Genomic DNA, 12006 nt, shown 5'->3' on the forward strand with positions numbered 1-12006 from the left:
GTTTAGGCCACAACTTTATTTACCTTATTTCTAATGATATTCTCCATTTTCTTTCTCTTTTCCCTACATATTCCCCCACTTTGGCTAGCATAAACACACCCATAATGTTGTTTGCAGGCGACACTGCTGATTTAAAAAACTCCTGGCGGTTTGTAGCACACTCTGCTCCGTTTCAAGGAGTTCTGCGGAGTGCAAGGGCTTTATATAAATGGCGCAAAGATGAAGTAGATGTCGTTCAAACAACATAGATCGTATAAGGAAAGAGTAATGTTGGGAGACAAGCCACTTAAGAGGGCAGATGTCTTTAACTATTTAGGTATTACCCTGTCCTCAATAAATGTCATGGAAACCTAATGTGGACACAATGTCTCTCAAACATAGGCAGATTACTGGTGCCTTAGTTAAAGAACATAGTAGTTTGCTTTCTAAACCAATTGGTCCAGTTTTACAGATTTATGATGCTAAAGCCATGGGCTCACTCAGTGTTATATGGTTCTGAACTCTGGGGTTTTCTAATATGTCTTCCTTAATAAAATCAGAGAGCAAGTTCCTGAGAAGTTTGGCTCGCCTCCCCTCCAGCACCCTGCTGAAACCTTTCATGCTTGATATGGGTAGGAAGGCATTAGCCAGCAAAGTTAGATTGTGCCCATTACTATACTGGAGATGGCTATGGGTCTACACCAGAACTAGCTCATTACGCCATGGCCTTAAAGGACGTCATAAATGCTGATAGATCCAATAACATTGAGTGGCTTCAGCAAACCAAAAAACTACTATCCGTTATAGGAATGAGGGAACTTTGCAAAAATCCAACTCGTCGTCAGCAGAATTGCTGAAAAAACACATTATTGGCTATGGACCTCCTAATGTGAGGCACACGCAGTGGTGAGCACAACATTGACAGGGAGGTTCCTAGATTTTAAATGTTGTAGCTTTTTGGAACCTTATTCAGACACCATCACTGTGCCACTAGATAGGAAACGCTATTAGGGTTGGTACTCTGCCAATGAAAAAGTTTACCAACAAATGGATTTCAGGTGCAGGTGTCAAGTGTCCCATCTACAATAGTTCTGCAGAAGCTGCTCCTCATTTTCTGTTTGCTTGCTCTGGTTATTTTGGACCTCGCATAAAATGGATCAAACCTCTTTGTAAACTATTGGGGACTAGAAGTAGTTGCACTGCACTTAGAATCCGAAGATCTGACCACCAGCCATTGAATGCATGTTCTGTTGCCAAGTTCTTGAGTCGGATGTGGGCACTAAGAACTATGATGTATATGCTAAGGGAGACTAGTGACACACCTGATGTGTAAATAATCAATTTGGGCTCCATCTGGGGTCTAATTACAGTCCTGTTTATAAATAGCACCTAAAGCATTAATCATCTTAAACATTTGCTTGGCTGTTTTACTGGAGTCTACTTACAGTTGTTTTACACATAGAATCCAGAGCGTCATCTGTGGTGAATAAATTGATCGAGACGTTGAAGCCAACACCAGGAAAATATTTGGGCTCCTCTGTTTTTTGCTGACGGTCCACTCCCTTTTTTAGCAGCAACTAGTGTCTGCATTGGATATATATTTTTTAATTTTTACAGGAATTGATTGTTCAGCACGGGTGACTTTTAGTAATGTATTCTGAGCATTTTTTGTGGAAATAGGTTGACCGAATATGGTCTAACTAGCAACCAATTTCTATTGTATGCTGCTACGCCTCGGCTATCATACAATGAAGAGCTAGTACTTATTTTATATGTTTTTCCAAATTAAAAATATATTGCATGTGTTCATTGTAATACTGCTTTTATGGCACGAGTTGTCAAAATATAGCTTATTGACCGACTGATAAACAAGAATACAATTTAATCCATCTACAGCATAGGGTTCATTAGTAAGGTCCCAGCTCTCTTGAAATAAGCAAGGGAACACTAATCAACATGCCATGGTATCAACCCATAATATCTCTCTCACAATAGAGCCAGTTCGTATCGAGGCCCAATGATAGTAGCCACAAATAGCTCAGTCTATAAACAGCGACCAATAACAAAAAGGAAAAAAAAAACATCGTCCACCCCCCTCTCGCAGCGTCCACTCCCCCGCCACCCACCATTAGGAATCCTGAAAACAATATAATAGTAAGACAGCCCTCACCTAGTGCCTCGCAGTTCGTGCTCGTCCCCAATGGTCAGTACTGGCCCAGGGGATTATTAACACTATCTTGTTAGCCAGGTAGCACCTCACCAGGGACCAAAAAAAGCCAGCCAGCTCTCTCGTGGAACATACAACCAGAAATATGCCCCACACTCTTGCCCTCTCTTCCCTGGAAGTCAGCCAATACGGTGTCCCACGCCCGTGCAAACTCCATGAGTCTCCTACCCTGGCATGCATTGCAGAGCAAAGCAACCCCTTCCCATGTCGCCCATCACAATACATCTGTTATCCAAGCCTCTAATCGGAGACCATCAGTAGGTTTCCAGGTCATCGTGATTCTTTGCTTGGAAAGCACAAAGGCCACGTCAATGAACCGGGTGGTGACTTTGTGTTTAGCAGTTCGAGGGTAGAGGCCCAGGAGACAAAAACGCGGCTTGGGAGCCAGTGCACGGTCTGTAGCCTCTGCCAAAAGGCGCAGAACTTCATTCAAATAAAAGGTCAACTGAGGGCACACCCAAAGCGTGTGGCGGATATCGCCGGTGGCAACATGGCAGCTCAAGCAATCAGGTGTGGTCGGCGGAAAATAGACGCCAAGCTTCAAGGGCATGAGGAATGCCCGGTGGAGGAGATAAAATGGTACGAGTCTGAAACCGGCACTCTGGGAAATCTTATGTGCCGCCCTCCACATTTTAGCCTCGTCCGTTATGGGGGCACCCAGATCTGTCTCCCAGAGGTCTCAGCACCACAAGGGGGAGAAACACACATCCTCCTGAAGCACATTTTACAAATTAGAGACCAGACAGTGGGTGTTAGAGGTGTCGCACAAGAAGCAGCAACTATGGACCAGTCGGTGTTCCACACCGTGCCCTCCCCAAACGCCGTGCGTAGGTAGCGCACATAAAGCACCACATCGTATGCATAGAGAGAGATAAAATTAGACACCCTGCGGGTCCGAGTACCAGCAAGTGTAGGCCCCTGCACACCAACAGTTCTACCGTGAGGGCAAAAACCAAAGGGGATAATTTGGTTTGACAGGTGCCGGGCTCGTCAATACACTGCTCTGAGATCGTGCGACCAGTATGGACCCTGGCAACAGGGTACTCATACAATTAAAAGGTCCAAGAAACAAAACGCTGCCCCAATCCCATCTGAAGCATGATAGCATTGGGGAAGCTTCAGTCCAGGCTATCGAATGCCTTCTCAATGACCCCGAACATGGATCCAACTCATTCCGGCAGTCGCTGACCCTCCCCCAAGATCGCCAGTAGTCGCCTAACATTAAGAGCCATACACCGCCCCGGTATAAACCTGGACTGGTCAGTATGAATTAACCGGGTCATATAGGGAAGTTAACATTGTGCCAGCACTCAGAGAATGATCTTCTAGTCAACGTTCAGCATTGACAGAGGCTAGTATATAGTCATGTCCATAGCAGGTTTCCCCGGTTTAAGCAGAAGGACAATAAAGGTCCTCCAGCATGGGGGGTGGACGGTGGGGGGTTACGTTTTAGAGGCGAGTGCGTGTTGGTATTGAGGTCAAGATAAGCGGCATAAAACTCCACTGGGAGGACATCCGTCCCCGGAACATTCACGTGCGCCATGCTTCGCCCTCTGCCCGGATTTCCTCCTCCGTAATATCTTCCCCTAGTGTGTCTACTATCTCCTGGGTGAACCCACTAGGTGGTAAAGCAAATAACCATTCACGAATGGTGCAGTCCCATGGCACCCCCTAGCCACATGAGTAAAAGTCTGCAAAGGAAAGGTTGATGCCCCCATGAGTAGATTGGTGGGTATCGTCCATTGTCACCAACCCCAGAGCTGATGAACTGTGGCGAGAGGGGTTGGTCAACCAAGCCAGCAAAGGGCCAGACCTGTTTACAAGAAGAGACTGCGTCAATCCAAACACACTTATAACTATAGTGGGTTTTACGGATGGAGAACAGTGGTGCATGAGTCTGGAAGACCAGTCATTTAATCTTACACACAGAGGAACTCCGTAAATTGAGTCATGAAAAATGAGTTAGCACCCACCACTAATCATAGAAAATGCAAAAGTAAATTAAATGCAGTTATATTGTTACGTGACACTTGGATAACATAATGCACAGACTCCATCTTGGCTTTTCGTAAAAACCGTTTCTTTATACAAGATCATCTTTTTTTTAGGTCTCGCTTGACCCAGCGCATGCTGTTTTGATGGTCTCCGTGAGCCATTCTGTTTATTACTTCTATGTAGTAATGGTGGCACCCGTGCTTTAGCTTAAACATCTTAGGCTAAAGTCGGGTGCTGAGATTGCTTCAAAAGTAAAGAAATAGACAATTCTTTACTTTTGAAGCAATCTCGGCAACCGACTTTAGCTTAAGATGTTTAAGCTAAAGCACGGGTGCCGCCATTACTAAAGAGCAGTAATAAACAGAAACAAGCATTGGCATAGCCAATAGTTCTCGCTTTTGGGACCTTATAAGTATTTAGTTATTCATCTGTTGCTTGTTAAAACCTTTCTTTTTTTATTTTTGATGTAGCCAATGCATTTCATACTGAAACAGAGGCTTATTCAGGTCTTGCAAATCGAGTCTTGTCTGTGTAGAGCCTTGTGTAAGGGAATAGGAAATATGTACTGAAAATTAGTAACATAACTCCCCCAAGATGCTGGATCTACAGCTTCACCATCAATGGGTAACGATAATTCTGCGAATCCTGCGAGTGTCGTAGCTCACATATTGCGTGTTGCGGCGAAATCAAGAGGAGAGGAAAAAGAGCAGGTGTTCTCATCAAAATAATGCTGAACACCCTCTCTAATCGTCTCACAGAATGAGACGTCCTCAAGGCTCACCGCCTTCAGGTGCCAACCAGGAATGCAGGTGCACATCCTAACCCATCTGAACAATTACATTATGGTCGGAGATGGCTCGGGCTAAGTAGTCAATGGATGCAAAGGCCCCTAGGATATTAGAAGAGCATTAAAAGGTGTCAAGGTGCACATGTACTTCATGCATGATTGAATGAAAGTAGTCCCAAACCGACAGGCGACGATGCTGCCAACCATCCACCAGGCCCCAGTTACCATGCCAAGTAGTAAATTTGCAAGCAAAGCAGACAGTAGGGGTGTCTCAAAATGGTGGTGTGAGCAATCTAAGTCAATGCTGACCACACAGTTAAAATCACGACCAATTATAAGAGCCTGTGGCAACAAAAGGGCCAGCATCTAGGACAACTTATAAAAAAAAAACATCGATTCGTCAACATTAGGGGCATAAACATTAACAAAAGTGATATCTTGACCATCCAACTGGCCTGCAAAAGACAGAGTAGTGACCCTCCATATCTACTGTACTACTAGCATGCTGAAACAGGACACCAGGTTTCACCCATATCAGGGTCCCCAGGGCGAAGGCAGAGTATATTGTACACCCCTTCCCCCATCATCTCTTGCAGGGCTGCCCCTTCTTTAGCAATTAAATGAATTTCTAGCAGTAGAGCCACATGGATTCCCCCTCCGCTTCATATATGCTAACACCTTATATTGTTTAATCAAGCTATTCAGAGCCCGAACATTCCAGGCGAGGAGTTTGTAAATACATGTATCATCCCCCATCAAGCAACATCACACACAAAACACAGTCTACATAGAACAGGCATAGCAGGAGAGTGCCGCATATCCATGCCCAGGCAGGAGAGAAGTAAGAACAGCCAGCCACAGGACCCCAATAAACGCAAACAAACATAACAATCCAATACCCCCTTCCCAGGACAATAAGGCAACAACCCCCCACCCAAACTGACATATACAACTAAACAAATCTGTAGGTCAATAATTCACCCACAGACTGACCTGAGGGCTGGTGGAAGTGGGACATGGTCCCAGTGAAAGGAACCCCCCCCAACAAGGCAACCTCACCCACGACTATGGACAGAAAGAGAGAAATCCCCCAAGTCCCTGTTAGGGTAGGAACTCTGATATATGTCCGGGACATACGAGAGGGCATTGAGATAACAGACGTACTGTCAGAGTTCCGGGTTGCTTCTGGATTTAGGGAGAACTGGTCAAAGACATGCTTGTTCCCGCTTCACCCGGACTGCCAGCCACAACAATTTGTGTTGGACGCTCACACCCTCCACTGGGAGCCACATTCCTTTCAATACCTAGGCATAAACATCTATCCATACCTCCCGGAGCCTCATAGATGGCAACCTAATTAGAGCTATTGCCTCTCTCCCTCCCCAATTGGCATTCTGGAGCATACTCCAGCTTTCAGTGCAGGGTGTCACTGTCAAAAATGGTGATACTTCCCCCATCTGTTGTACTACTTCCAAAATCTTGAGGTGAATATACCCTGGGGTACTTTTCAAACTCTGCATGCCATGTTGGGCTGTTTCCTTTGGAACAGGGGAAGATGAAAATAGCACTGTATAAAATGCAATTGCCCGTGGGGGGGTGGGGGAGAAGGGGGGGTTTGGGGCCCCAAACTTCAAGCATTATTATCTAACAGCACAGTTACAGTGGAGGGCGGGGCGGTATATAAAGGAGCTTGACATGCACTCTGAGGCTCGGGCGCAACGGATGGTGCAGGAGACCTTCTTGCCGCAAGGGGTGACCCCGCAGGGGGCTCAACGACTTATTGAGTGCCACCCATGATAGCTTCCATAGGAGGCTGCACCTGATGCCGGCTGTGCCTGTATACACGCCTGGGATGCGCCTTAGATCCATCTGACAGTTTTGGTACTTGATCGGGGAGAATGGTTGACGACACAGGACACAACCAGCGTGGGGACTCTGGGTGATCTATTCCATGATGGTGCGTTGATCCACTTTGAGTAACTTGGTGATGACACCTCCCAGCTGGACATTTCCTATCTTACAGCTGGGTGGACGCTGAACAGAGCCGGCTGTGGCAAACTGTCGACAAACAACTGGACCAGCACCGCTTGGGACACACCTTGCATACCATAGGCGAGGGCCACCACCTGATAGCTTACACGTGCCCTCTCACACACCATGCAGGACCCCTATCAGCAAGTTGTAGGAACTGGGAGAGGCACATAGGTTGGGAGATGACACAGAAGGATTGGGATAGGGCGCTACATCACCCACGGCTGCAGCGCCAAATTACAATATATCAAACACAATATTGTACACAGGGCTTAGCTCACACTGGCGAGACTCTACAGAATATTTGGATCTGCCTCGACCTGCCCGCGCTGCAGTGAGCTTGACGCCGATATGGCACATATGTTTTGGAACTGTCCCATGGCCAAAAACCTGTGGCGTGAGGTCACGTACACTCCAGCTGACATAAGCCATTCTAACCTCAACAACAAGGCGAGTGGGGTCTTGGGGCTCTTAGATGTAGGAAAGCAGGGAGCTTTGCGAACCGCTTCATATATTTGGCAATGCTGATAACCCGTAGGCTCACTGCCATGCACTGGAAGGCTAATGTCCGGGTTGGGACATTGGCATGTGGCAACATCTAAGTACTGCAGGGCCAAGGTGGTGGTGCTGCGGTGGGATGAAGTACAAGGACTGCAAAAGATGCCACTAGCAGTGGACTAGGAGAGCTTCCTAGAGGACCTGAAGGTGCCTCAGGAGGAACTCCCTGCGCAGGATTGAGATACTTACCAGCTGACACAGTGACCCACGCTGAGGTGTACCTCCCCCACCCCCTCCATACATGTTATTTCGTTCTAATGGCAAGTCTGAAAGTGCACAAGGGGTGTTGGGTGTAGGGTCATGCTTCCCGAGATTTGTGATTCCCTAGGAGTGGGTGTGTGCTGGCAGGGCAGATGCATTGTTGGGCACAGGGGGCCACTTCCTGTCCTTTGTTTCTACTGAATAAGACTGCTACTGGTATGGCTTATTGTTTACTATGTTCTAGTTTCATAACTCAACGAACCAGAAGCTGATGATGAACCCGGAGAAGTATAACATATGTACACTGATTACCGTGGTATCATTATGCCTTGACGTGTAAAAACGGTCAGCGCAACTGTTCTGTAAACTGTATTAAGAATGCTATACATCTTTTTCCATGTGTAATGTTTTTGGTGCTCTTGGTTCATTTTTAAATAACCCTCATGCAGTTGTGATGAATCCATTTTGTAATGTAGTGGTTAAGCATCACATCATCTAGTGCAATTCTACTTCCATGTGCTCCCTACTGACTGAGACTCAGAGATAGAGTGTGTTTGTCCACTGGGTTGTAGTGCCAACACAGAAATGGAAATACAACTGAATGCAATCATGGTAAACTAAGTGCTAGACAACGCTCCACCTTCACCAATTTACTTCAACCAGAAAAATGCAATGAGGAAAGAGTACAAGTAAATATAACATCCCAAAAAGATTTCTACATTACCTGAATTCTTATCTTCAAGTTTGATGTAGGCCATGTTTCCTTTGGCTGTAATTCGGAGTCTGCCACTCCATGATGGCTGATCCAGTTGCCACTCTGCAGCTCTGTGGGAAGATGGAAAACATTAGTAATCTCTTTTGTTCCCAGCTGATCCCCGGTGACAGTGCACTAAGGCAGGCAGTCCCTCCCTCTCCCACTCCAATACAGTAGATGCAACAACCAGTGAAAAAGCAAACCATAATCTTCACCACGCCAGTAAATCAGAAGAAATTACTGTGGCACTAATGGTGAAGCTGACCACATTCAAACTTGCTTCAGCATTGTATCTGGCAAAACCCCACGTAGTAGCGGGGATATGGAATGCTTCCGAGCAAACATCTAGTGCTAGCTGGAGCACTGATGATGCTCTAGGTGTCTGGAACTACAGTCCATATTCAGAAATCATTGTGTATTCTTCTTATAACACTGTGGCCTGAGGGCAATAATAAATGACATGTCATTGTGAGTCACATAGGGGATCAGCATGAGGGGAACAGAGTTTGAAGGTGAACAATTTCAATATTAAAATTAAACCACAGAAGACCAAACTATATTCTTTAGTCCCTACTCAGAAACATGCACGGCAATAAGAAGTGAGGTAAGCTGTATTATTTTTAGACACTTTAAATAATGGAAAGCCTGACTGATGGAAATAGCCTCTAATCCTCAGCAATTATCTCAATCAGGTTAAAGATCCGAGGAGATAATGCCTCTCTCCTTTGCAATGATCCATTTACCACGACCAGTCAGGAAGTTTATAAAGGGAAAGCTCCTTTGGTTGTGGGTTTACTGCCTAGATAATTCACAATACCAGCCAAATCTGCTACATGCTGGCAGTACATGAAATGGGAGGTGTGAAAGACTCATAAAATGCAAAGGTTAACCAATAAGGATAGTTCTGCCATTCAGCCGTAAACTTTTAAAAACAAGTAATCTAAAGTAGTAAAATCCTAGTAATATTAAATGTGTTCATTAAATATGCTGCAGAAATTCAATTAAGTATGAGAATGGAAAATGAATCTGCATGCGTTTGCTAAGTGTGTAAGCCTTGCATAAATAGCATTGTTTAGGTTAGTTCAGACACTACACAAAATTCATGAGTACATGTGTAAGTTGAGAATATTGTGTACTTTTTTGTTAAAAGAGTGTAATTGTTTTTGACACAATATTTCAGTCTCTAGTGGGACAATGGTCATTTCAGGGAAGGGCAAGAGGTAGCAGCGGAAATCAAATACAAATGTTAATATTGCTGGCTCATTTCCCTTTGAATATAATCTTTCTAGCCACGTCTTTCCAAGCTTGAAACATCTATCAAAGTGACTCACACTTTCAGCTGGGTACACATTTAGCACACAGCCCAAGTGTTAAAGTATAGGTATGTGACTGCATATGAAACGGACCTCGCCACCCAAACACCCTGGGTATTTCAAACATACATCAACAGTTCAGTTGCTTTTATTCGGATAGTCCATCCTATTTCAAACCTAAACTCTACATAATAAGTAATACAATGTCCTTCCATGAACTCTGTGTTTCATGTATTTGTGATATGGGGAAGATTTCAATCAGCATTTCCTACTTTCTTTGAACTTAAAACGATAAGTGTTTTTAACATCTTTCCTTGCATACACAGTATACTAATGGGTATAATACAACTACTTTAAAACCATTAACAAGTGCATGAAAATGGATACCATGTTAATATTGGTTTTAATTTGTTCTCCCACAGAACGGGAATGAGGAGTTGCTCTCACTAGCAAAGTATGTACAACACTAGTACTAAATGCCAAGCATAGCAAGACAGCAAACTGAATTCCAAACATAAAACATTAGCTGATGTTCACTTAATCCCCAAAGAATTCCCTCCAAAGTGAGGTCACAAATAAATTGATATTGTTGAGCATTACGGAAGGAGACACACCAAACGTGCTTTTGGGTATCCATGGCTCTAGTACAAAACACCATGTTCACCCAGCATTTTTTTCTTTCCAGTGGAAGTTCTGACACTTATTTCCAACTTCAAAAGCTGAAAGTGAAGACACTATATTTCTCAAACCTAGTTATTCTCGAGACATTTCAAGTGGAAGAGGGTCACCTGTTACTTTGCTACTATAAGTAGATGCAGTGGCATGGACACTACACAACAGGTTGGTGCCTCTCTTCCACTTTAAATGTTTCAGAGAGGAAAAAGGAGAAGGTTGCCAAAAGTTAACATTCAGGTATTAAAATTTGAAAGTATTGACTGATTTTACATTGGAATAAATAAAAACTGAATGATTCTGGGATTTTGTACTGTAAATCATTCAATTCCCAAAAGAACTTACTGGATGGTACTAGCTCTTTATAGATATCCATATTTGAGCCCCATAACACACCACTGGTTAACTGCTGCCATAATATGCCTTAGTCATAGGATTCTGTGGTAGGATTCTAGACAGTATGTTAAATATTGGCCGACCACTGTGGAGCTCCTGCACGGATTTCATCTTTAGCTCCCTTTTCCAAGTTCCAAGTCAGCTTATTATCAAATACAATACACAACTATTTATAGGACTAAGGGCTCTTTGTCAAATGCATTAATTATCTCAGAAATTAGAAAAGGAGCATCCCGGCATTTTTTTTTTCAGGCCCAGATTCAGGCAATCCAATATTAACAAAAATAACAATGATGAACAAGAAGTGAGATTCAATTGTCAGTCTTAGGAATGCTTCCAGTATACAACTATTATTGATTTTTCAATACATTAAGTTTTCCAGTCAGTCCAGCCAAGGCGTTTCGTCCTCTATAGACTTCCACAGGGTTGTGCTTTCCAAACTTGTGTGACTTAAGTACCAAGAAAAATGGCCTCCTGTTTCAGTGTCTTCCTGGGTAATAAATCCCTTTCCAGGTGGTGTTGTACCCCCTAAATCATCTTCCTCCTTCTTGCATCAGAGAGGCATTTTTCCATGACACTCGAAGGAGGAAAGCCATGGGCCAGTGAAAACATCACAAACCTCATAGACGACAAACGGGTCACTCAAACAAACCCTATTCAGCTACTCTGACTACAAAATGGCCACTGCCTTTATCTTCATGGTAGAGGACATTGTGCAGGTAATCCAAAGCATGCCCAGACATAGGGCACCGGATCTCAAATGCTTCACTGAAGCGGTCTACAAGGAATATGCCCCACTTTTAGCCCATCATTTGTTGAAAATGTTTGAAGAATCTTTAGCATTCAGCGTTCTGCCACCATCCTTGCTGGATGTATCATTGTTACCAGACTGAAAGACGGCAAACAGTTGTGACTCTTAAAGACCTTGGTCAATGATTAACGTCGATAATCAAATACTGGCGAAATTGATCATGAATCGCCTTTTACCAGAAATGATTAGATCTGATCAGTCCGGGATCATACAGGTTGCTCCACCACTCACAACCGCCGCACAATTTTTTCACTCATACACACCACCAACCCCCAGCTAGGT

At 44.2% G+C, this 12006-nt stretch overlaps 1 protein-coding gene across 1 annotated transcript in view; it reads right to left on the reverse strand.

The window, feature by feature from the left end:
* The window catches only part of NECAP2 (NECAP endocytosis associated 2), a 97723-nt gene that overhangs the window by 68345 nt on the left and 17372 nt on the right, over positions 1-12006 (reverse strand). The window contains exon 2 of the mRNA XM_085608591.1: positions 8503-8603. Coding sequence (XP_085464717.1) covers positions 8503-8603 — 101 coding nt within the window. The remainder of the gene's footprint in view (positions 1-8502; positions 8604-12006) is intronic.

This window comes from Triturus cristatus, chromosome 1_2 (genome assembly GCF_964204655.1).
Source record: "Triturus cristatus chromosome 1_2, aTriCri1.1, whole genome shotgun sequence".
NCBI lineage: Eukaryota > Metazoa > Chordata > Amphibia > Caudata > Salamandridae > Triturus > Triturus cristatus.